The 24,084-nt window shown below is 39.3% G+C and overlaps 1 protein-coding gene across 1 annotated transcript in view; it reads right to left on the reverse strand.

The window, feature by feature from the left end:
• PHF21B (PHD finger protein 21B) overlaps positions 1–24,084 on the reverse strand; it is a 166,527-nt gene that overhangs the window by 31,567 nt on the left and 110,876 nt on the right. Inside the window, exon 3 of the mRNA XM_009879714.1 lies at positions 8,395–8,487. Within this exon, the coding sequence (XP_009878016.1) occupies positions 8,395–8,487 (93 nt within the window). The remainder of the gene's footprint in view (positions 1–8,394; positions 8,488–24,084) is intronic.

A 24,084-nucleotide genomic window follows, 5' to 3' on the forward strand; every position in this document is an offset into this window, starting at 1 on the left:
ACATAAACCTCTCCTTAGCATCTGCCAGGAATATTAGCCTGCGAAGCCACAGAAGAACGATATGAAATGCAAGGCAAAACCCAAGCAACTTCTGTAGCCCACGTTTCCAATCCTGCTGCTCAGGACAGTGAGGACCAGGGAAGAAATCTTAATCTGACTGAAACCAACAGCAAATTTGAAGACTTCAGTATGGCCAGAACTGCAACTAGGACCTTGACACAAAACCTAGTCTCTCATTTGATATGCAATGCAACCCAAGAATCACTCTGTGGTATTTTCACACATATTCAAATTATGTGCACTATATCACATTTTCCACTGGACGGTATACCTGCTGTGATTTGGTATTTCAATTTGTTAGTCATGGATAGCCAACTTTAGTGTAAAGTTGACACATAGATAATATTACTCCTGTGCAATTTTTAAGAAGACAAAGCTATTTCATTTAGTTTTTCTTCTCCTTCAGCTTTGCTTGATGCTACGGAAACGGAAATTTTGCTGAGAGGGATGTTTGTGTGGGAATCCGCCAGCTCTGCTTTTTGTGGATGTTGGCATAAGCCAGTCAGGTGGGAGTTCTTTATTAAAAATGTTATCAGTATTTTGAACACAACACTGTATTTTCACAGGAACTTGACTGACTTTTGCTAATGAAATGTACATTTTCTCCTCAGCTATATTGCCTGTATTTTCTGGTTTGGCATTGCTGCTATTGAGTTGATGATGCATTAAGTGGCTCTTTTCCATTTGCAAAGGGGAAAACTACCATTAAACCAGTAAATTAAAATCAATATTATTCCAAAAAAATAACAAGTAGGGGTTGAAGTTGACAAGGCTTTCTGCTTTTTTTCCTTCTGCACAATGATTCTGTCCTTGAATATGCAGTTATCTATGTGCCTCTGAGGAAAGAATTTAATCTTTATTGTTTAGGATTACAATAGAAATATAAAAGCTAGGCTGTGATTATACACACCAGTCAATAACTTACTTCCATTTCTACTCTTTTCAGCATTACAAGTCAGCTTGCTTCTCTCACAGATACTCATCTATGATTAACTTACTTCAATTTAAATATAAAGTGTCCATGAAGCCTTTAGGCACAAGCGAGCGAACATCTGTCTGCTTTCCTTCTATTCGTACACTTTTCATAGGCGAGCTCTGAACTAATCCACGCAGCTGGGCATTCACTAGACTCAAGCTCTGGTGTCACTTTAAAGACTATGGATGTCACTGCTTTGTACTGTGCATGACTTTAAGAGCTTTTCCTGCTTGTAGACAACAATCACAGAATCACAGAATGGTTTGGGTTGGAAGGGACCTTGAAGATCATCTAGTTCCAACCCCCCCACCATGGGCAGGGACACCTCCCACTAGACCAGGGTGCTCAAAGCCCCATCCAGGGATGGGGCACCTACAGCTTCTCTGGGCAACCTGTTACAGTGTCTCACCACCTTCACAGTATAGAATTTCTTCCTAATATCTAATATCCGAATCTAAATCTACCCTCTTTCAGTTTAAAACCATCACCCTTCATCCTAATAACAGCATATTATAATGATTTGACCAGCCTCAACTCATTTACTATCCAAAATCAAAAAATTTGGAAGACAAAATAATAATAAAAATAATGACAAAAAAAATTTGTCTGCTGTCAGCCTGAGCAAGATGGAAGCACACGAAAAGCTCAGACATCAGGAGGTGAAAATGAAAAAGGAAGCGGTGCAGTGAATTCCCCCAAGCCTCTGCTGAGGTACTACAGACAGAGAAAACCTTCCTATCTACCTGTCATTTGGCCAGAGGCCTACTGCAAGCTTGTACAACTGGCACGGAGGCTCAGAGACACAGCATAGTCCAGATTTAAGCCAGACATGGATCTGAAGCCACATCACTTGCATGGATACAAATGGCATCAGTGGAGAGAGGCAACATTTCTTCTCATTTTCCTGATACTCTGCAAAGCAGTGTTAGATGTGGAGAAACATGAGATTTTTCACCTGGGAAAAAGGCACCACATAAGGTGTTAAAATGGCTTGAATCTTTCATGGGGGTTTTACGCATAGTTTGGGCTCCTACATGCAGACTATCATGGAGATCCTTTTCAAAACGTTCATGACACTGAAGGTCTTAAGCAGCAGTAACAGCCAGTTCCGCTTCTCCTTCCCCACCACCATGGATCAGTTCTCTCATCAAGAACAGACAACTGACACTGCAAGTCAGAAAAGCAGAGGTAACAGAGGGAGCTACTTTGCAAAATTTGCATCTGAGTGTAGTCCCCCTTGACATAGCATACGTGCTTATCTTTGTCCACACTGCAGTCGACTGGATTTCTCCGCACTGCCAACCTCTGGTGTACCACCATCCACAAGGAATAGTTCTTATCGAACCACCTTAGTCATACCTTCATCTGTTTTGGCTGCACTACAGCACTGTAAAATACATACCATGGAGCACTCCAGATGCTCCAACAAGCCCATGCTTCCCTCAGCAACACAGGCTACCTATTAAACCTATCCACTAGTGCGTAACTGAGATTCCCACAGATGTTTCAATAAAGCACCGTGTTTTCATCCCAGTCTTCAAAGCTCTCCCTGTAAAGACTTCGTATGACAGGCCAAGATGGGCACGCATCTCTGGTGCAGGGGCTCTCTACAGCAAGGCTGATGCTCATACAAGCACGCATCTCAACCTTCTTCTCTACGAATTAAGGGCGCAATCCTCATCACTTTCTACAATAAACATTTTCTATGTTATGCTCCTCTGACAGAAATATATAGTGGCATGCAATTAATAGTAGCATGCCTATCAAAAATAAACCAACTGATAAAAAGGAACCCTAACCAGAACTCTCAGCTGCACGCACTTCTTCCCAAAGGGAAAGGATGAGAGAAGAAATAGCTTACAACAGATGTTAATCTTTGTGCTTAACACGTTACCGGAAGGTGCTTCAAATACAGTGACAAGCACAGTATAAAAGCTTATATAGAATAAAACAGATTAACAACTATATTTATTAAGGGCTACATTTTCAGCCAGGCCTCTGCAAACCTTTCTTTTGAAAAAGCAATTTTGTTTCTGTTTTCTGCACGCATACAGTCAATGAATATTAAATACTGTTGCAAAACCCTTAGCTTGGTTATATACCACGCTGATTAAGTTAGCTTGAATTAGATTATCTCCCTTCTCCTCCACTAGCATTCCAACACATCCCCCTGGAAGCGCTGAGGGTTATATACCAGAAAGGTGCATGACATCCCTTAGGGGATTATAGTCCTTTTCTCCTCTGATATTGTAATAACAACTTTACCCAATTCAATTATTCCTCACTCAAACAAACAATAAAGTGCTCCTGTCTCTCCATTGCACAATTCTGTGTAACTTTTTATACAAACATGTATATCTGCCACCTTCTTTTCTAGTTTCACAAAAGGCTGACTTGCATTTAGCAATATTTTTCCCACTTTCTAATGGCTATGCATACTCTTAACACATTACACTTCAAAATAATGGTGGGGCATTTTTTATTTAGACTTATGAGAGAGGCTTTGCCACAGACTAATCTGTCAACACATTTCTTGTACAGTACACAGTGGCATCACACAACTTGGGTTCTGTCTATAGGAGTCATTTTCCTCTCAAGAAATCTTCCAGAAGTCTTATCACCAGAGAAGCCAGGAGTAGTGGTTGGTTTTGGTACACACGTGAAGAGAAGCAACAGCAATCAGCAGAACTGCACTCATGAGAACTATGACAAGAAATTTTAAAAATGAGAATGCGCGTTTAAGCTTTGGGAACATCTAGAGACCACAGTCTCTTGCTGGGCACACCTGGTACCCAGTGATGAACAAAAACACAGTAACAAAACAGCCCCTGTCCCAAAGCAGCCTGCAGCCCAGTGACCGAATTCAGACCCTACTGAATTATGCATACTAAAATCACTACAGGAGATAAAAAAGAAGCAGCACTTGACAGCAGAACTGGCTAGAGTTTATTGAAAAACAGGCACATTTCATCTAAAGCAGCTGAACGTACCTATTTCTTTTCACCACTAACCTGCGTGATAGCTCCACCGCAGCCGTCTGCTACCCGACTCTCGGCTCTACTCTAATCATCAATGTCATGAGCAAGGCCAACCCAAGCCCTGCCTTCAACCAGGACTGGAAAAATAGGTCATGGAAATAACATAATAATCTGATTTAACTGCTATTCAACTCACCAGTCTCTCCATTAATTTGAACAAGAGTTGGATTGGGCCCAAATTACTGACAACAAAATGGAAGGTTTATTTTAATATCTTCACTGTTTCATTTAAGATCTTTCATTCAAAGAAGAGAAAATAGATTTCCCAGATACCTTCAGGTGGCTCCAGTGCAACTTAAATTTTTATGTAAACCAGTTCAAAATAGACAGACTTGCTGCACTGCAGTTGGAAATTGGAGCCCCAACATGGCATAAGGCCACCCCCTCCTCACAGCTGATGGGTGCCATAAAGCAGAGGAATGCCTCAAGAGTAAGAGAGTGCATCATTCATGTATTTGAGTAAAGGAGCTCCAGGATTTGCTTCTCAGAGTACAGTGGAGGGTCTTCAGTCTCAAAACATCTCACCCAGCTGGAAACCTCAAAGGCCAAAGTAAGAAGAGCAAGACTATCCGGAATTAACTTCCCAAACATAACAGCTCATAGCACAAATTTTATTTATTTGATGAAAGCAAAAATAAATTCAAATTCTGTTGAAAAAAAATTAAAAAAAGAAACAAAAAAAGGTCTGCCAAAGAGGCTTGTTTTGGCAAATAATGAATGCCTAAAGAAATGTTGTTTGTATTGTGCAATGAACTTGTAATTAATGTTTGTTTGCTCACCATTTAATAGCAGTTTTGCACTAAGTGATGGGATTTTGCTGCCATTTGTGAATGTGCAGATTTTGAAACTTCATTCCCCATATGGAAGTGCTCCCAGGGGGTCATATCATAAACCCATTCAAATGAACAAAACAAATGACAAGTATCTGTACAAATGTGGAAAATGAGAAAGCTGTATGTATTATTTTACATACGTATTGTTAAGTGCCTTAGTTTACTTGCGTGGTATTTTCCTGCTTGATTGCACAGAGGTAAATCAAAAGAGGCCACCTAGATGAGGAGAATGAAAGCACCAAAACCAAAACTCCTTTAGATGCGATGAGAGGCCCTTAAATAGAGGAGTCGCCTGTTTCTTTCCAGCCAGCCTGGCAATGTTTATGCCTCTCATGCCTACATCTAAATCTAAAGGAAGTCTGAAATCCCAAAGAAATGACGAGACTGGCCAAAAGGAGAAATGTCAGGTAGCAATTGGTGTGCTGTCAAGAATGCAGCCACTGACCTGGATTAATCCTACTTATCTACATGTGCCTGAAACAGAAGCACAATCTGTCTGGCTAAGAGTGAAGCCACTTCCAGAGGGTGACTCAGAGACAAGTAGGCTCCTAACATGGCAGGGAGCCCAAAAGGGATCCATCTAGGCCTTCCACCCCTCCACAGACAAGAAGAGAGGTAGCAGTGCATACGGACAAGATTAAGCCAGCTTAAGTGATTGCCACAGTGCCTGCCACTGCACTTGCACAAACTACACCTAGATTTAGCTGCTTAAGGAAATAGGCAGGTATGCAGGTGGGCTTATTAAAGCCTTTGCTGCTATGGTTTCATTGCTATTAGGGCTCTACGCAATTCACTGTTAAAGCTAGACTTCGCAGAGATACAGGTTGAGGAAGGTGCAACACCTTGCAGAACAAGATTCGGCCATAGCTAACGTGCATGAGTACTGCAGTACATTGTGCTGCTTTAATTCTTTGAGCTGAATACTATGGACTTCTTGGTAGAGGAATGGTGAATATGATTTTGTTTTGAAAAAGCTGTTCCTTTAATTTGCTGCTGCATGGGCACCCAGAGTGAAGGTTTTAGCAGATGCCAAACTCAGTGGGCCCCTGCTTGGTAGTATGTTTGGGACATGGTGGCAAAACTGCTTTTCAGAAAGTCAGTCCTAGAATGGTAGGATTGTGCCACTAACTCAGAGCAAGGTACAGGAGCCATGCCTGTCACCCAGGGGAGATACAAGGAGGCTAGTAGCCAGCCTCCTCTGTAACCAAGTCTGACGCATAATAGCTGAAAGGACATGGACTGTGATAGGATTTACTTCTGCACATTTTTCAGCTCCTACTGGAAGATATTATAAGCCCCTTAATTTCAAAAATAATTTTTAATTTGGTGCTTGTTTTCTCAGAGCTGTGAGGGAGAAGAGGGAATTTGTATTCTTTACAATAATGCCTTTGTGGTATTACATGGCCTTGCTTCCTGGCATTTTTATATTTCCATCTGAAGTTTCCAGTTCTCCTGGACCACAGATTCCTATCGACCCTTAAAATTTGCCAGAGATGACTATGCACTTTCCTACAGTTATTACAAAGGAGAGCTTTCACAGTGATACGGTGCTGCAGCTCACTTACAGTGGCCTCCCAGATCACCCGTATCCAGCTGTATCTGGGGAATGACAGCTTTACATCACTCTGATTTATGGCTATATTAAAGATATTTTGAAGGCATTTGACTATTTAGTTAGAAGCCAAACGTTCCACCTGTAGATGAAAACTTGATCTCTCTTAAGACATCAAGCAGAAAGCTTTGATGGGTGCAGGGAGCTCCCCACTAGGAAACAATACGGTAATTTTAAACTTCTCTGTAAGCTTTGAGTGGGAGAGGAACAGATAGGCCATGACGAACTGCAAAGGAGGACGCAGCCTGTTAAAGGGGCAAGCTGTTGTTGAAGAAGGAGGTATTGGCCTGTGAAAAGCCAGGAACACCTCAGAACTTGAGACGTACCTCTGATAATGAGGTCTTACATGCAGCTGCATACAGTGTTTTTAGTTTTGACAGAAATGAGATTGCTATGTGGTTATTTCCCACGTATATGGAATAGAAAATTTAGTGAACTGTGGCTCAGGGCGGCTGAGGAAGAGTTGGTGTTTCATTAGTATTAAGTATGATTGCATAAACAGGTCTGAAATTGAAGGCTGTGCTAGGAAAGCAGTGAAACAAAGTGAAATACAAACACAAGTATTGCCATGAGCTAAACAGCAAGACAGAAAGCATATATGTTCTTTTCAAAAAGTTGAGGAAATCAGCTTCCTCCACTTTTTCCAATTCTTCAAAATTGAATCTAACACTGAATGAAAATTTTTCTACTTAACAATAGTATAGAACATTGATGCTTCTCTAAGTGCAGCATTTGCAATGCCATCATCATTGCTGAAACATAACCTTAATGATAATTTAAGCCCCTGTTACAGGTCTTTCAGCTGCTCTTGAACCTCATCTATTTTCAGGAGCAATCTGCTCATCTGACACCTCAAAATGGCAGAAATCAATGTGTTATTATGCTGTAAGAACAACTGAAAAGCAAAGTCTTGAACTTGATAAGAAAACTATAACCTTCCTTTATGTTCACAACTTTGCCTTCCACAAAATGTAATTTAAAGAGAGAATTTAAGAACTTTATCTTGGAAATACTCCTTCCTCTGGGCAGATTTAGCTCACAGATCTTCTACTAGATTCTGCCACTACGAAAACATTAGGAAAAAATAAAGGAACAATAGGAAGACCCAACATTGACTTCAATGCTAGAAAAGTGTTCACATATGAGAAATAGACCTCTAAGGGCCACACAGGGAGAAATATACTTATACTTAATAATCATGCATCTGAAAAGCAAACCATAGAACTGCAGCAAAATGCTTGTTGAAAATGACATCCAAATTTTTTGAGAAAGAGGGTTGAAATGGGGAATCAAGTGTATGGTTAGGGAAACAGTGATGGATATTCAGAAAATAAAACACAGTTTGAAAAGATTTGTAAAATCTATGAGTGTAACTCTCCTTTCACTCCTACCCAGCCAATCTTGCCTCAGTCTGGCACCTGGGTTAGTTGGGCTAAACTTTACACTGGGAGAGACAGGAATAAGGCAAATAAGGTAGTAAAAGAATGTGCGAGGCTAAATCTTGAACAGAAAGGTTAATACTTCCACCACTTTTTTTAATTACAGAACTGCAGATTTTTCACATCTGTGATTTGTGATTCATCTTATAAAGCATAAATTTACATTTCACCATATGCACTTTGTTCTTCCACAATGAATCTACAAGTTTATTTTACAGCTTTTCATTGTGCTAACAGTACGTTCCCAGAAGAAAACCGACAGATCTTTTTTTACAGGAATTGGAGAAAATCATAACTCTGCTGTTCAGCTCACTGAAGGTGAGTCTTTATTCAGCAAAATGAGTGTGCTGACCTACCCAGGCCTGGGCACCGGACAGGAACAGAGTAGAATACATACAAAATGACACAAAACCCTCTTTGGAACTGTGTTTTTTACCTGAGGTAGCACTGCTGGTCCTTGTCCTGCCAACCTCTGCAAGGAGCTGACCTGAGGAACCTTAATGGGCACTGCAGTGATAGTTCCCAAAGTCTGTTGGAAGAAAAACAGTTGAACACAGCTTAAAACACTTGCGCAGCTTCCCCAGATAGAATCTGCCCAACCCAGCAGCTCCCCTTTCAGCTCTTTGTCTCTTCCCGACTTATGACAGAAGGGTATAATACATCAGTCCATTTGAAGCTCGCTCTTCTGCCTGAAGAGTCAGAGACTCTTCCTTCTCTTTAACATTCTCTACAAAGCACTGTTAACAAAAGCTTATGATCGCCTATGAGCATTTGGTAATTCTGAGTGCAAAGGATACATCTCATTGTTGTGAAGTTTTTTTGGTACACAAAGAAACTACAAGTGTGCTGCCATGGCTGAAGGCTGCCTAGGCACTAGCTTGTTTTCAAAAGAGATCTGAAAAAAGGTGAAACGCCACAGTGAAACTTCAAAATGTGCACTAGTAAGATGATGCATTTCATGGTAGCCAGGGTCACAAGAGAAGTTCACTGTGTCTTAGTAAGTAGTAAATACTGAATTATTAAAACTGAAAGCTACCTATAAATCTACTACAGCACACTGTAACATAACATTCAGCTAAGATGACATCCATTTGGGCCAACACAGCAGCTATTGCTATCCATGTTTATTTTCTCTACTCGCTCTTCTCTTAGTGGTATAACAAATGTATTCAAAGCTTATTTAAGAGACTAGACTAGACTAGACTAAACTAGAATAGAATGGAATATTTCTATTGGAAGGGACCTACAACAATCACCTAGTCCAACTGCCTGACCCCTTCAGGACAGACCAAAAGTTAAAGCATGTTGTTAAGGGTACTGTTCAAATGCCTCTTAAACACTGGCAGGCCTGGAGCATCGACCACCTCTCTGGGAAGCCTGTTCTGGTGTTTGACCACTCCCTCAGTAAACAAATGCTTCCTAATGTCCAGTCTGAACCTCTCCTGGCACAGCTTTGAACCATTCCCACGTGTCCTACCACTGGATACCAGGGAGAAGAGATCAGCACCTCCCGCTCTGCTTCCCATCCTCAGGAAGCTGTAGAGAGTAATGAGGCTGCCCCTCAGCCTCCTCTTCTCCAAACCAGACAAACTCGGTAACCTCAGCCACTCCTCATAGGACATTCCTTCCAGTCCTTTCACTGGCTTTGCTGCCCTCCTCTGGATGCATTCAAGTATCTTAACATCTTTCTTAAATTGCGGGGCCCAGAACTGCACACAGTACTCAAGGTGAGGCTGCACCAATGCTAACAACAGTGGTATAATTGCCAGCTGTTTAATTTGACCGGCTGGTTATGGTGTGTTTGATGCACCCCAGGATGCGGTTTGCCCTCCTGGCTACCAGGGGACACTGCTGACTCATATTGAGCCTGCTGTCAACCAGCGCTCCCACGTCTCTTTCTGCAGAGCTGCTCTCCAGCCCACTCCTCTCCCAATTTATACTTGTGCCCTGTGTTACTCCACCCTAAGTGCAGAATCTGATATTTTGACTTGTTATATTTCATCCCATTAATCATTGCCCAATGCTCCAATCTATCCAGATCCCTCTGCAAGGCCTCCTGTCCCTCAAGAGAGTCAACAGCACCTCCCAGTTTGGTATCACGAGCAAACCTGCTAATGATGCATTCAACTCCTGCATCCAGATTGTTCATAAAAAATATTGGACAGGACTTGCCCTAGGACTCAACCCTGAGGAACACTGCTGGTGACCAGCTGGCAGCCAGATGTAGCCCCATTCACTACAACCCTTTGAACTCTGCCCTTCAGCCAGTTTTTCACCCAGCACACCATGAACCCACTCATCCCACTGCTGGACAACTTGTCCAGAAGGATGCTGTGAGGGACAGTATCAAAAGCCTTATTGAAATCCAGAAAAAATACATCTACCATCTTCCCTTCATGCACTAGGCAGGTGACCTGATCTATGATAACCATAGAAGGATATGAAATTAGTTAAACAGGACTTTCCTTTTGTGAACCCATGTTGACTGTGCCTGATGATTGCATTATTCTTTAAATGCCTTTGAATAGTACCAAGTATAAGATATTTGAGGCAGCTCCTTCTATGAGCTAATATATTGCTGCATTCTACATGAAGTTTACTTTGTAGATGAATAAGTGATACCTGTTAACCCAGTATTATCTTTAACCCTTATGAATACAGGTAGATACCAAGAGTAAGCAAGTTATCTTTCTGTAATACAGAGCCAAGTACAGACAAGTTTTCCCCTCGCCTAAAAAAATCTGTTTAGCTCCAATTCTTTGCTGACTTTTCATCTATCTGTAGCGATACAGATATCTATAGATGTACATTTATGCTTTCTTTTATAGATGGTCTGAATGCCACCTCTTTTTCAAGCCTCACCCACAGGGGCTCCTAAAATACTGGATCTGAGATGTTGTAAATAACTTGTACTTTATTTTCTTCATTAAAAAGGACAGATAGCTTATATATTTAAGATTGGGCCATAGGTCTAAAGAACATAGCTAACTTTTCCCCTTCAACCTCTTTCATTCCTTTATCCCTGATTAGAATTCATATTTTGGTTAACTGGCCAATATTCTTAAGGCAAGCTTTTATAACTTTTATCTAACGTTTCTTAATTGCTAGTGAGACGACATAGCAATATAAGCAAGCAGATGATTGTCATTATAACAGCAAGAGACACTTAGTCACTGATCACAAAAACTTACCAGGCTGCTAGAAATAGTAATAAGGAAAGAAAAAAATGAATTTCTCTAAATTTAACTCCCCTCAAAACAAAAGTATGGGATCACAGCCAGTAAGATAAAGTATGCTAATATTACCCCAATCTGATAATGAAATTTGTCAATAGAAAGGAAACTATAATGTAATCAGCTCAAGGAAAGCAAAACTGTGTCAGGTCCATGCTGATATGTTCTCCTCAGACCTCAATAACAGAGTGGTAAACAGTCTATTCCATTCTAACTACAGTGTTTGATAGGAATACCATGCATTTTCATGCAGAATATTTTTAATAAACCTGTCCTACAGAGTTTATATTTTTAACTCTGCTACTCCTCTTGGAGACATTTGGGGGTGTGATGTTATATATTCAGCAAAGATTAAAATTTGCATAAGATTTGCCTGAGTTAAACAACAAGGAGAGCTGTACAGTTATAAACATGCAAGACAATTTTTCCTGAGTACTCATGGATTATCAGTACCCTGGATTATCCGTGGAAAAATATACTCCATTAAAATCCTGTCTTCAGCCAAGGGTAGGGTAGGGTGGGGTAGGGTGGGTGTCAGAGAAAGCAGCATTTCCACCCATGGATGCCAAAACAAATTAAGTTATACCTTCCTGCAGAAGTAAAGGTATTGGCAGCAGAGCAAGGAACAGAAGGTTGTATTTCCACTGCAGTTATCCTTATAGGGTGACACATGGAATAAAAACAATGGGAAAGATTCTATAAACTATCTGAATTAATTACTTCTTTGCCCTATATCACAGCCTCACACATTGGGAAGGACAACGTGATGAATTCTTGCAGTCTGGAAAGGAGAACTTGAGCTGCCACCTGCTGCTATTGCCACTTACTAGACATATCACAACTTCCTGCTTTGTAGTAGCGTGAACTAAAATTCAGTTCAGCCCAGTTATTTGCTTTTTAAGGTGAATACCAAAGTGAACTTTCCAACCCACACTTTCCCTCCATCCCAACAATTCTGATATACAGAATGAGATTTCTTTCACAATGCAGTGAAGCCTGAGTTTTCCCTGGAAACACTAGGAGCACCACAACTTCTCCCAGGCTGCACATATACCCTCTACAGAAAGTTAAAAAAAGTTAAAAAGTCCTTCCTTCTGGAAGATCGTGCTTAAAGTGTGGCTGCATCTCTCGCCATTTTTATATATGCTACCTCTGACTTTGAAAACAGACATTCTGATATTCTTATTCCTACAGACACATGTAGATTTGCAAGGATTTTAAAAGTGGCCAACAGAATACCATGTATTAAAATCTGAAGTGCCGACACTGAGTGAAATTGGGAATTGACTGTACAGATAAGAATCAAATTACTCAGAGGTTAGATAAGATACAGTTATCAATTGACCCACAAAAACTCCACATCTGAGTAAGAAATCTTTTTTCCTGTACTACTACAAATATCAATAGCAAGGGAAAAAAAAACAACAAATCAACCCTGTCTAGAACAGAATGCTTTTGTCCTGTGAGGAAGGAGCTCATCTCAAGCCTCTAGGTGCATCGTTGGGCCAATTCCCTTTTATGTTTCTAAAACACTGAACCATTGAGCCAAAAGGAATGGGAAGGAGAGAAGAAACAAGAAACACCATATAACTATTCTACACCGTTCTTAGTTTCACCTGAAGACAAAGCCAGGATGCATTGTCTGTGGGTATCAGAGAAATGAACTATCATTAGTTCTGTCACCTGCACTCTCAAAAAATTCATCAGATTTATTTTCCTGAAGTAGGAGATCTGCAGCAGTCTCGAGAGAACAAAAACAAATTATGGCATTCTCAGGTTATGAAATTTTCAGTGACAAAGATGCAGCCTCCTGTTTACAAATGTTTTTATAGTAAGAATCTGTTATTTAATATTCAAGGAAACAATGTCAGTATAAAAATCATATGGCCAAGGGAAAATTCAAAACTTTAATCTCACATTAATAAGAGTACTATAGTATGTTCAGACAGAAAAATATCTAAGAATATATTTTACTTTTGTCTATTTACATTGTTTTGTTATTGTTTCCCAGCTTGGGCAATAAATAGTTCAAGCTGTTGTATCAGCAGAATTCAATGACAGAAACCTCTGTATTTTTCCTGTAACACATTTTATCTGTTATCCATTTTAGTGATGAAAAAAATGGAGATTTAGAGGTAAAATAATGTTGTCAGGGCTAGACTGTTGTGCAGGTGGAAATGCAAGCCAGACTTCTTCCAGTGTCTCATTCATGTGATTGATTAACCTCACCTCATCTGCTGATGTAAAGTCACATCTGAGTCACCTAATTTTTAGGTCAGATTTTAATGATCAGAGCAGGATGTCTCCATGATCATGGGCGAAACAGGTGAAGTACAAAACAGAGGGAATCGCAGTTGCAGTCTCTGCAATGAAGGTGGTGCAGGTGCCAGAATGGGTGGTTGGGCAGTTTGGCTCCCTGCACATTTTTCAGTGCATTTCAGAGCACTGCTTTGTTCCAGTTAAAGTGGCAAATAAACAAGCAGATAAGACCACTTACCTGGCAAATAAAAAAGTAAACGTCCTTATCTGATGTTCTTGGCCAGACAATGAGAACTGGACAAACTTCTCATGGCTTAAGCTGTAACAGGACAAACACTGCTTACACTCACCTCAATACTTCAGCTCTAGCGGGGTCCTTAGCTCAAGCCCATGGGCTGCAAGAGGTGAGTAATCAAGTTATCTTCCTCCCAAAAAGGAAAATAAACTTTTTTTTTCCTCCTGTTCACGGTTCCACCTATTTTCACTCACAAACTGTCCAGGCTTGCCATGGTGAGCCTGGTGGATCAAAGACTCATCATTCACTAATTCCACACTATCATTTTCATCCATGTGGGCCTTTTTTTCTCCTTCCTTTTTTCCAATTTGTCCAAAGAGCAAGCTGGTGCACATTCTTATTCACCTTTAATTAACAAGCTGAAAAGACATTTTTCTGGCAATGCCTGACCTTTAAGCACTTTGTATGAATTTATCGATACCAGCAGAAACAATAATTTAAAAGGTTATTTTATGAGAGCTGCACAGTTTATGGCAGTACTTTTGTCAAGATAAATGAGTTTCTTATTTCTACATTTACAGCTCTAAGCATTTTAATAAAAAAGGTCTATAAAAGTCAAAGATTACTCCAAATCTCTCCTCTATCTAAGTCTACTTGGGCATTTCTGGTGACGCCCTGAAACACCTACAATGGGCAGGGAGCGCTGAAACGTGCAGTGATGGGGGAAAGTGAAGAGCCAAGTTTCAGTTTGCCTCAGAATTGTTTCGATTTGATTGTATGCATTTAAGCCAGATCTACCATCTTTATACCGAGAAAGTTTTTCAAATAAAAACAAATTCATCAGGTGTATTTCCTACTGTCTTACTCACAAAATTTTACATCCAGCATCACTTCTTATCCCAGGCAAGCATCTGGGAGCTAATGACCCCTTGCTTACTCCTACCTCAAGCCCCAGCCCCAACCCTGGACTGGACCAGGAACCTCAGGCACCGCATCACCCACTGTAGGAGTTAATGGCTAATGAACGCATAGGGCTGCAACACAAACCAATTCCAAACCCCCGTCTTCAGTGACCTATACAGAGCAGACAGGTACCTGGCACGTTAGGGACACCTCTTTTGCTTGAGCAATTGACAGATGCCCTCAGACAGAACCACAGCAGGCCCACTGCATAGGTGACCTGCAATCTCAGTTGTTGGGTAAATGTCATCCAGTAGCATGCTCCAAAGGGTCACATTTCAAATTTCAAAACCAGGCGAAGAGATGCAAGTGAAATAATTGTTTTCAGTGGTCAGTTTACTCACTAAGAAAATAATTATGATAATTTAAAAAAAGAAAACCAAACCAAAGGCCCCAAAAGAGGAGGACACAGTTGCGTTAAAGACAAAGCACCTCCACCCATGTAACCAACAGAAAACGAAAAATTTAGAAGATATTCCCAAGTGAAGCTAAAAAAGAAAATCACTCAATTCTTCTACTAATACCCAATAGCATTGTAACTATTTGCTATAGTTTCTCCTCCTATGCTTCTCCTACATTAAATCAAGACCATCCCCAGATGAAGGCTCTCAAAGAGAACTGAGGGATACAAATATGGGGACAGTGGCAAGTAGAAGACGTAAAAAGTGAAACGAGGTATGGCATAGACAGAGAATAAGAATTCAAAGGATCAAGGTTAGAGAGGGTTAGAGGATAAAAGGATGCTGAAACAGAAACAAGGATGATATTTACATTGTCAATGGTAAGACTAAGGGCCTACTGTCTATTTTGTTATGACTTCTTTAGTCAATGCCTGAGTTTCTAAATCCATGAGTTATGCACATCTGTGATTTTTAGTAAATTTCAACACTGAATGAATACATATCTATGTATCTACAGATATGTATCTCTGCTTTATTGAAAGACATTTACATTTTACTCTGTTTGGGTAAATATATTTGTCAGACCATTGCTATGTTTGCTTTGAATTACAAATTCCTTCCCCCCTCTCATTTGGATGTACTAACAAATGCTTAAGGACCTGTTCCTGTAATTTATTATCCGTACAAACTCATTGTGGAGCTTGGGTACATAAGCAGTTCAGGATTAGATCACAGACATAAAACTGTTAGGGGACACAACTCTCCTCCCATTCCAGAATTACACCAGTACAGATAAAATCACTGAAGTCAGTCACTGAAGAGAATCAGACTCAATGAGTAGCAGAAGGTTAAATAGCCACATAGTTTCAAAAGCCTTTTACTACAGCATGTTACCAAAATACTTAACTCAGGAACATATGGGTTTATTATATCTTAGCAGAACAGTTCAATTATTTGAGTTCAACTGACACTGCATTGCTGTATTATTTGCAAACTATTTTATACTGACATCAATACTGCAGCGCAAATATTGTGTTCCTACAATGTGTTATAGAAACACTAATCTTTTTCTTTTTAAAGTACATATGCATCTCTCAAAGATCTAGGTCTTCTTCGTGTTGCAAATAAGACACCTAAGCTATTAAAAAAATGTTTTTGTCTGTTATGTGTTCAATATTGGCAACAACAGTTTTACAGAATGGATTTTTAATGTGGTAGTGACAGGGGAACAGATTGCTATGGCAACAGCAAAGATGAAAATTCTTAACCTGAATGGATCGTCACTGAAGTAATTGCAGGGTTTTTTTACCCATTCTACATCCATTTTACAACTTGAATGCTGCATTCAACCTTGAGCTTGCTTTATATAAATGCCAAGCACTATATGCAACCTCCAAGTTCATTTGACAAAACTTGCTGCTCCTTACCTAATAATAATAATCCAGGATAGTTGCTATCCTCTAGCTAACCTAAACACCTGAATGCTATTATTTTTCCATATAGTCCACCAGTAAAAGCACTGGATGCTTGGATATAACTTTGAGGCTCCTGCAAGGCGTGTATGCATACATATTTTTTTCTTTCCTTCTAGACTTAGCTTCTACAAAAATCTGCAGAAATCATTCTTCATTTTCAAAGTGTGGCGAAATCACCATGCATGGTATTTCTAATAATCTGGTGGCATAACAGCATATTTCAGTTTCACACTCAGATCGTATCCCAAAGAGACTGCACTTCAGACACATATTTTGTGTAAACAGTAATTTAATTGTGATTTCATAGAAATTTAAAGATTTCTTTCCCAGCCTTTAAAAGTGTTTGTTTTCCCCACTTCCTTTCTCTCTACTCAGAATTCATTAATCACGCTCTTGTATGCACATTTATTATTGTTATGAAGTAGACAATCAGAAACACAAGTTCTATTGCTTTTTTAAAATATCACTATTTTTTAAACCATCCTTTCTTTGGGCACTAAAAATACCATTTAAACCAACCCTCTTTACAGTCAATTAACGACGACACAAACTACGCCAGACGCTTTTGTACTGAAACAGCCTACAAACTGCTCTCACTGCCCTTTACAAGGCCCAGTACCCAGGGTAGCAACAAGCACCAGGAGGCAAGGTACCACCTTTAATTCCAAACCTGCTTTGAAAACCAGAGTATGACCAAATTCTTAATTGCTGCTGAAGTATTCCTACTCATCCCTTCCACCACCACTCATCTGCAAGGAAACCCACAGTGGTATCAAAGCTCATGAGGGTATCAGAGGATTATATGCAGAAATAAAGCAAAATATTTTCTGCTTTTACAATGTATATTAACCTTTTCAGAGCACCATCTCATTTTTCTCTGCTTCTTCCACGGCTCTTAGACTTTTCAGACCACTATCTCTACTTCTTGCCACTCGCACGTTCCCATCTGGGTAAACTAAAAAATACAAATTCTGTTTGAGCACACTGTGGTTATCTATTCTGGCAAAGGAAAAACATGATGAATAAAGTTCACGAGTTTTCCTGGTTTAGAAATCCCACTGGTTATTTATGCAAGAGGATAGATAGCTCTGACAAATACCTGTTCTTAAACACAGCTTCCATCATATTATTTACTGGTTAGTATTTTTTTAAAGCACCATTATTCTTATCAAAAGAAACAGTCAGGATTTTTCCACAGTCTAAATTTCGGTGGTTGGGGAGAAGAATGTTTAGCTATGTGAACTGCATTAGCACGCACATATCTGTTCTGTGACTTGAAGCTTTATTCAGAAATCATATTCAATTAAGTCTCCACCTCCTGCACAAATGAGTATAGTCTCACTGAGTTGCAACAACACTCAGCAGCTGTGATCACACCTGTAGTCACTAGTCACTTGCTCAGCTGATTCATAAAAGATTTGCTGTTTAACTACTAAACTGTTCCAGGTTGATGTTGTTTTTAATGACTAACGTCTTCAAATTACATATTCTCTGTTCACAGTCTGTGGAAATATTTCTGAGTAAAGGGGAAAATGCATGCACAGTGTGTCGCACAAAGCAGTTTCTAGCCTCTCCCTCAAGTGAGTTCAAGCATAAGTAAAAATCTTCAACAGAACCCCAGCAGCCGCTAAAGTGCTACTGCTCTACCCCAGTTACAGGACATGAGGATTAGGGTATGGAAAGAGAAGGCAGAAGGAGGAAAAATAAAGGAGGAAATGACCACCATTCCTTAGCAATTTAGGGGTCCTCACCTACCAGAATGGCCCATGCAGCCTATCAGCAGCTACTGAAAAATTAAGATAATCTTCCAAATCATTCCACCTTAGCACCCAGGGGGCTCAGAGCTACTTTCGCAGTTCTTGCTCTGAGTTTTTATTATGCATTCTTCAGATGTTCTGAAGAAGTAGAAAACATGAGGGAAGTGACAGCCTGAGATGATCTAATTGCTCACTGCCACACAGTCCCTTTTGTCAGGCCCTGAGCTGAGCTAATTCAGCTTGCTAACTAGGATAAAGAAAGTTTTCTCCTAGTTGAATTAGCTTAGGAAAGTATCCAACAGGCAACAGAATAAAGGCAAGGGAAAAAGAAACGTTTCTTATCTGGTGGGGGAGGGAGGGGAGAGGCCAGGGGAACAGAAAAATAGAATAATGGTTCCAATGTTCTTGAGGAAAGGAAGCTATTAGATCAGTTCAGCCATAATAACTGGATGTTGTTACCAAAAGTAACTTCCTTGAGCATAGAACTTGGGGAAGGAACATGAAGGCTTTGCCTGAATTCCATATAAAAGGAAATCTTAAAATTCTACTGTTAATATAATTAGTTAGAAAAAAGGAAGCAATAAAACTTTCCCAGGAAATGTTAATATGAATGTGCAGAACACTCCATAAGCTTGCTTTATTTTTTTTTTTTAGGCAGACTGTTCAGCAATATTGAGCCACTTGCCCACCAACAAAACCCAGTGGAAAACACTGCTTTACTACAGCATGGCTGAATTACCATTGCTATTGAATTCTTAACTTTGATATTCCACAGTTCTAGGATTGCTGCTGCGAAAAACCATTGCAGACATTGCTACACAGGTGCCACCTTCTAATTAAAAGAAAATACCAAAATGTAGCAGTACCTTATTTAGTTTTGGAAGGTGATAAACTCTACAGTACTCACTTACAAATGTAATTTATTCTTTGATGATCCAAATAAAAAGGCTGATCTTTTATGTTGATTTGTTCAGACACTAACAGGACTTGGCAAATTTATGCTTATATAAATAAATTCATAAATATATACATAAGATACATATATATACACTACATGTATGTGAATACACAAACATACACTTCAGAGCACATAATAATATTTACACATAATATTTTTCTAGAGTTGTAAATATACCAAAGTGAGCACCAGTGTTTCCATACAATGACAGAGCCAGGAAATTTTAGAGTTAGTAAGTAGAAAATCTCCTCTTCTTCTTGAGGTGCTACATTAATATTACTGCTAGCAGAACTAGCCTTATAAACACTAAAGTCAGCAAAGGCTCCTTTGTTTCCCAGCCTAAAAATTGTATCTGTTTCTGGAGTGCAGAATTTATAAGAAGAAAACCAGAAAAAAAATCAAACCACAACTCTGGTCTACTATCTAGCCTGTGTGACTATTTCTGACTCCTACTTAGGATGTTTCATCCTGCTAGTCCCAGATAAACCCAGATACTGGGACAACTTCCAAGGTTATAGTAGGCTGAGAAAAGCCCCAATGTGCCTGTGTCCGACTTCAGCTGAAGAGTTCAAAGTTATCTTCTCACCCCCCCACACTTAGCTGCTGTCAAGCTTAAAGACAGTAAAATCCTCATGTGCTTCAGATTTAACTGTTAATATTCTCTGGACACCTGAAGGTTTGCTTCTCAGCAAGCCCGGAAACAACACCCTTGAGGTGTCAACAACTCAGTGCCCAGAACTGAATCCACAAATGCATGAAGTACAACAACCAGCTCTTAGGTGCCTTACTGTAGTTCTTAATTAGGCATCTAAGTTTCCCTGTGTAGGCTATCCAAAGAGTATGATGGGGCATCTTGGGAAGAAATTTGCAAACCAGCACCCTAGGGCAGAATATAGATGTCTAGATAGATGCGTTCAATGGGAGTGTTTTATTGCATTACTGATCCCAGGCCTTGGTACTTCGCTCTGAAAGAAGAGACCCGCTTCATTCGTTACTGATACAGTAAGTATCAGTAGTACAGAAGTACAGGCCTTGGTACTTTGCTCTGAAAGAAGAGACCCGCTTCATTCCCATTGGGATTCACCACCCTGAGCCCCGTTCTGGAGAGTAATCTGTGTTCAGCTACTTTCATTCAAAACGCACTCCAAGAAAGCTGTGCTTTCCTTTCTTCCTCTTTCCCATCTTTCCCTTCAAACAGTTTCTCTGGAGTTCAATCACCTACTCCAGAGAAGGAAGATCTCAGTTCCTACACTCACACATGGCTCTGTAAGGCATTTAACTATCAACATACTTGGGAGAAAGACTCTTTGTCAAAGCTTTTCTGCAAAATTAGTGAGAGAAGAAAGAACGTGGTCTTATGGCCCAAGTGGTTAGGGAACACTTAGGGGAAAAGACAACCAACAATTCCAATAAATGCTTTGGGAACCTTGTTGTTCAACCCTCTTAACATGACAGCAGTTCTTACAATGCCCCAGTGCAAACATTTTGGCACATAGGGAATATGTGTAGTAGAAATAGAAGCATTTATGGATTTCACCTGGGTCCAAACTTAAAAGCTACTGAGCAGAGTATGAGGGTCTAAGTTTTGAACTCCAGACAGCTAGGTGCACTTCAACACTGAAGTACGTGCACAGATCTAATCCAACTCTCTTTTGCTAGAAATAAAAGACATAAGGAGAAAATATGTCCTATGGTTTCAGCTTGCATACTTTGCAAATTAGACAGCACAACAATAATGTCTTCATAAAGGCAGAACCATGAACCTTTATGAGTCTTAACTCAGTTCAGCCAAGGTCTGTGCATGTATCCATACAGAGATCACTGCAGAGATCAGGACTTCAAACCAGCCATTCCCAGAGCTAAAAGGGCAAAAACTGTATTTATTTATTTTTTTAATTGTGCAAATGGTATCTTAAATCCAAAATAATTGCCCAGGAGATACAAGAGAACTTTACTACCTGAAATATCTATTAATTTTTTAGACTGATTGGCTTTTACTCAAAAAGGTTATTTATATCATGCCATTGACCCAAAAAGCAAAATTTTGGTAAGGGATCCTACTCAGATCTTCAGTTATCTTCTACTTGCAGACATGAAAGTTCTGTATAGTCTACACCCGGACACTGTAAATTAAAAAATCATTAAAATTAGGATCAACAGGTCACAAAGATGGCATTTTTAAAAACTAAAAGTTCCTTTTCAAAGAAAATGTAATAATAATAATCATTAATGGCATACTAAGCCTATTTATCGTGTTGTTATTAGGAAAATTGTTAGAGACATGCTAGTGATGTAATCATGCAGATTAACTCTGCTGGTACTAGTCTAGCTTCACTACACTTGACTTCAGTGGAGATATTCCAAATTCACATACTTGAAAATGCTCATAAAATTCGTTGAGTAGCACTTTGTTATTAAGAAGACTTATAAACTAAAACTTATAGAGGACATCATGTATTTCAAGACATAGGTTAATTCTGGTTCTATGTAATAACTTCTAAATTAAGAAACAATTTCTGAACTCAGGCTAGAGGAACCAGAGTTTGAGTTCATATTCCTCAAGACTTGAGAACAAAGTGTAAACACTTTGAGCCATCATAGTGGTGGTTCAAACCCACTTACTCTGGCTTTAAAGCCCACAATAAGAACACAGATAAAGCAGAAACCTGAAGCTTTGTATCTTCTCATACTTATTAGGGAGGTTGGGCTTTTCCAGCAATACTAACAAATGCAGTGTCTAATTTTCCATATAACAAGGAACATTAACAAGCGATACAAGTCGACAGAATATAGATTATTGGCTTATATTTTGAGAAGACAAGTGCAGGGGAAAATGAATATAGTAATGTTTCACTCTGAAGAAAACGTGATATCAGCAGATAAAGTGGTGGGATTTTATTAGAGCAAATGCTAATTAATTACCACATACAGTCTTCTAAAATCATACCCCATAGTATTCCTGCCAAATTTCTACAATGTTCTAATTACTACTATGCTAAGATAGCTGTTCTTTAAAAATATTTTAGTGTACTGATTCTTTAAAGAGAAATGAATATTACATTAAATTAAACAAGGCTGACTTGTGTTTTTATTTTACACCCGTAAGGACAGTAAACATTTAAGGTAAGACCCTTTAATCATCATTCCCACTTCAGCAAACTACAGGAAACACAATGTTACTTAAATCTCAACAAAGCTGTCATGCACTTTCTGGTATTACCCATTCAATCACTGCTAGTTCAGTGATCTTGTATGTAAAAATTAACTTATCTCCAATCCAGCCAGTCTCACTGTTTGATTCAGTGAGGGATGCAACAATCAAATTGTTTGTAATATCACAATCCATCACTATTCGTGCAAATTTGATGACACAGTCACTGAACTGGGGTCTTAATAAAATCAAACATGAGAAGCAGGCTAAACAGAGGTCTATAATAAGGATTTCACTGAGGAAAAAAAAAACAAAACACAGTTGTACCCATTAATTAAATGTCTTGTATAAAAGCAGTGGGGACATGTTCTTGCTTTCACTGGTCAAATCTCCAAGGACAATATTTGGCCAAAGAATTAGAATAATCAAAAAGATTAAGACCCCAGCACAGAAAAGCAGGTAAATATAAACTCAGTTACAAGCACATGATTAATTCTAATGAAGACATGTGAATTATATACACGTTAAACTCAGGGTAACGCTCAAGTGAAGGATAAACTTGAACTTGTTTTCTGAAATTATTGATATTGAAACCTGATTGTACGATCAACAAAAAGAATTTTGGTTTGTCTTACCTTGCCTGGTACCTGTCTTATTACAAAGGGTCTACGTTTCAGTTTTCATAATGATAAAAATCCAAGTCCAATGCAAGTCTTTCTACTCGGAGGGCAAAAATGTGACTCAAGACTACAGCGCACCTTCTGCACAAGAATTATCTGTACTGAAGGAACATCAAGCCCAAGCGTGATTTAAAAGCAGTCAAAGAAGAAACAGGCTCACGATAAATAAAAGTTAGTAACTAGTCTTTTCCCACCCATACACACATATATGAGTATCAAAAACACACGATATAGCTGTTAACAGGAACCCACCACCGCTCTGTCGCTGATGGAAACTGAAATATATCTGTCTTGCCATTCAGCTATTCTCTAAATTTAGAGATGAACAAATTTGGTTAAATTTGGATCAGATCACTTTCTGACTCACATTATCCTGCAAGTTAGCAATCCTTCACATGTCACACAAAAAAGGCCACTGAATGTAACACATAATCTCTTACCTTTTTGAGGCACTGCACGTAGTCAAAGCAAGGAATACAAAAATATATTGTTAAACAGGAAACCCATACAAACAATTCTGACATAAACAGCAGAACAGTGCTTATGTGTTGAAATATGCATTCAGAGAGCCAAATCTTTAACTAGTGGAAACTCACGTAACTCTGTCATTTTAAGCACAACTCTCTAGATTCCTAGGCAGCAAGGGTTTGCCCTTCTGTACAGGAATATCTCCACAGACAGACTTATTTTTTTTCCTCTCTCTCTCTCACATACACAAAGACTTTTAATTGCTTATTGTGTAGCAATTTAACTTGAATTTTTATAAAATGGCTGTGATGTGAAGAAAACATAACAACTAAACCCTAACATCAATAAGTGCTAATAAATATTAATATAACATAAGCACCACTTTTATTGCAATGTGAAACCAGTTTATTATCCACAGATGAAATCAAATTGCTGCCTTTATTACTGTCAGGAATGACTTCTAAGATATTTCTATTTACTACTTGAGTATTCATCAGCACTCTGTATTTACAGCATCTAGTCTCTCTCCTCCTCCCTCCTCCCCCCCCC

The sequence above is a fragment of the Charadrius vociferus genome, unplaced genomic scaffold (assembly GCF_000708025.1).
Source record: "Charadrius vociferus isolate BGI_N301 unplaced genomic scaffold, ASM70802v2 scaffold90, whole genome shotgun sequence".
In the NCBI taxonomy this organism is placed as follows: domain Eukaryota; kingdom Metazoa; phylum Chordata; class Aves; order Charadriiformes; family Charadriidae; genus Charadrius; species Charadrius vociferus.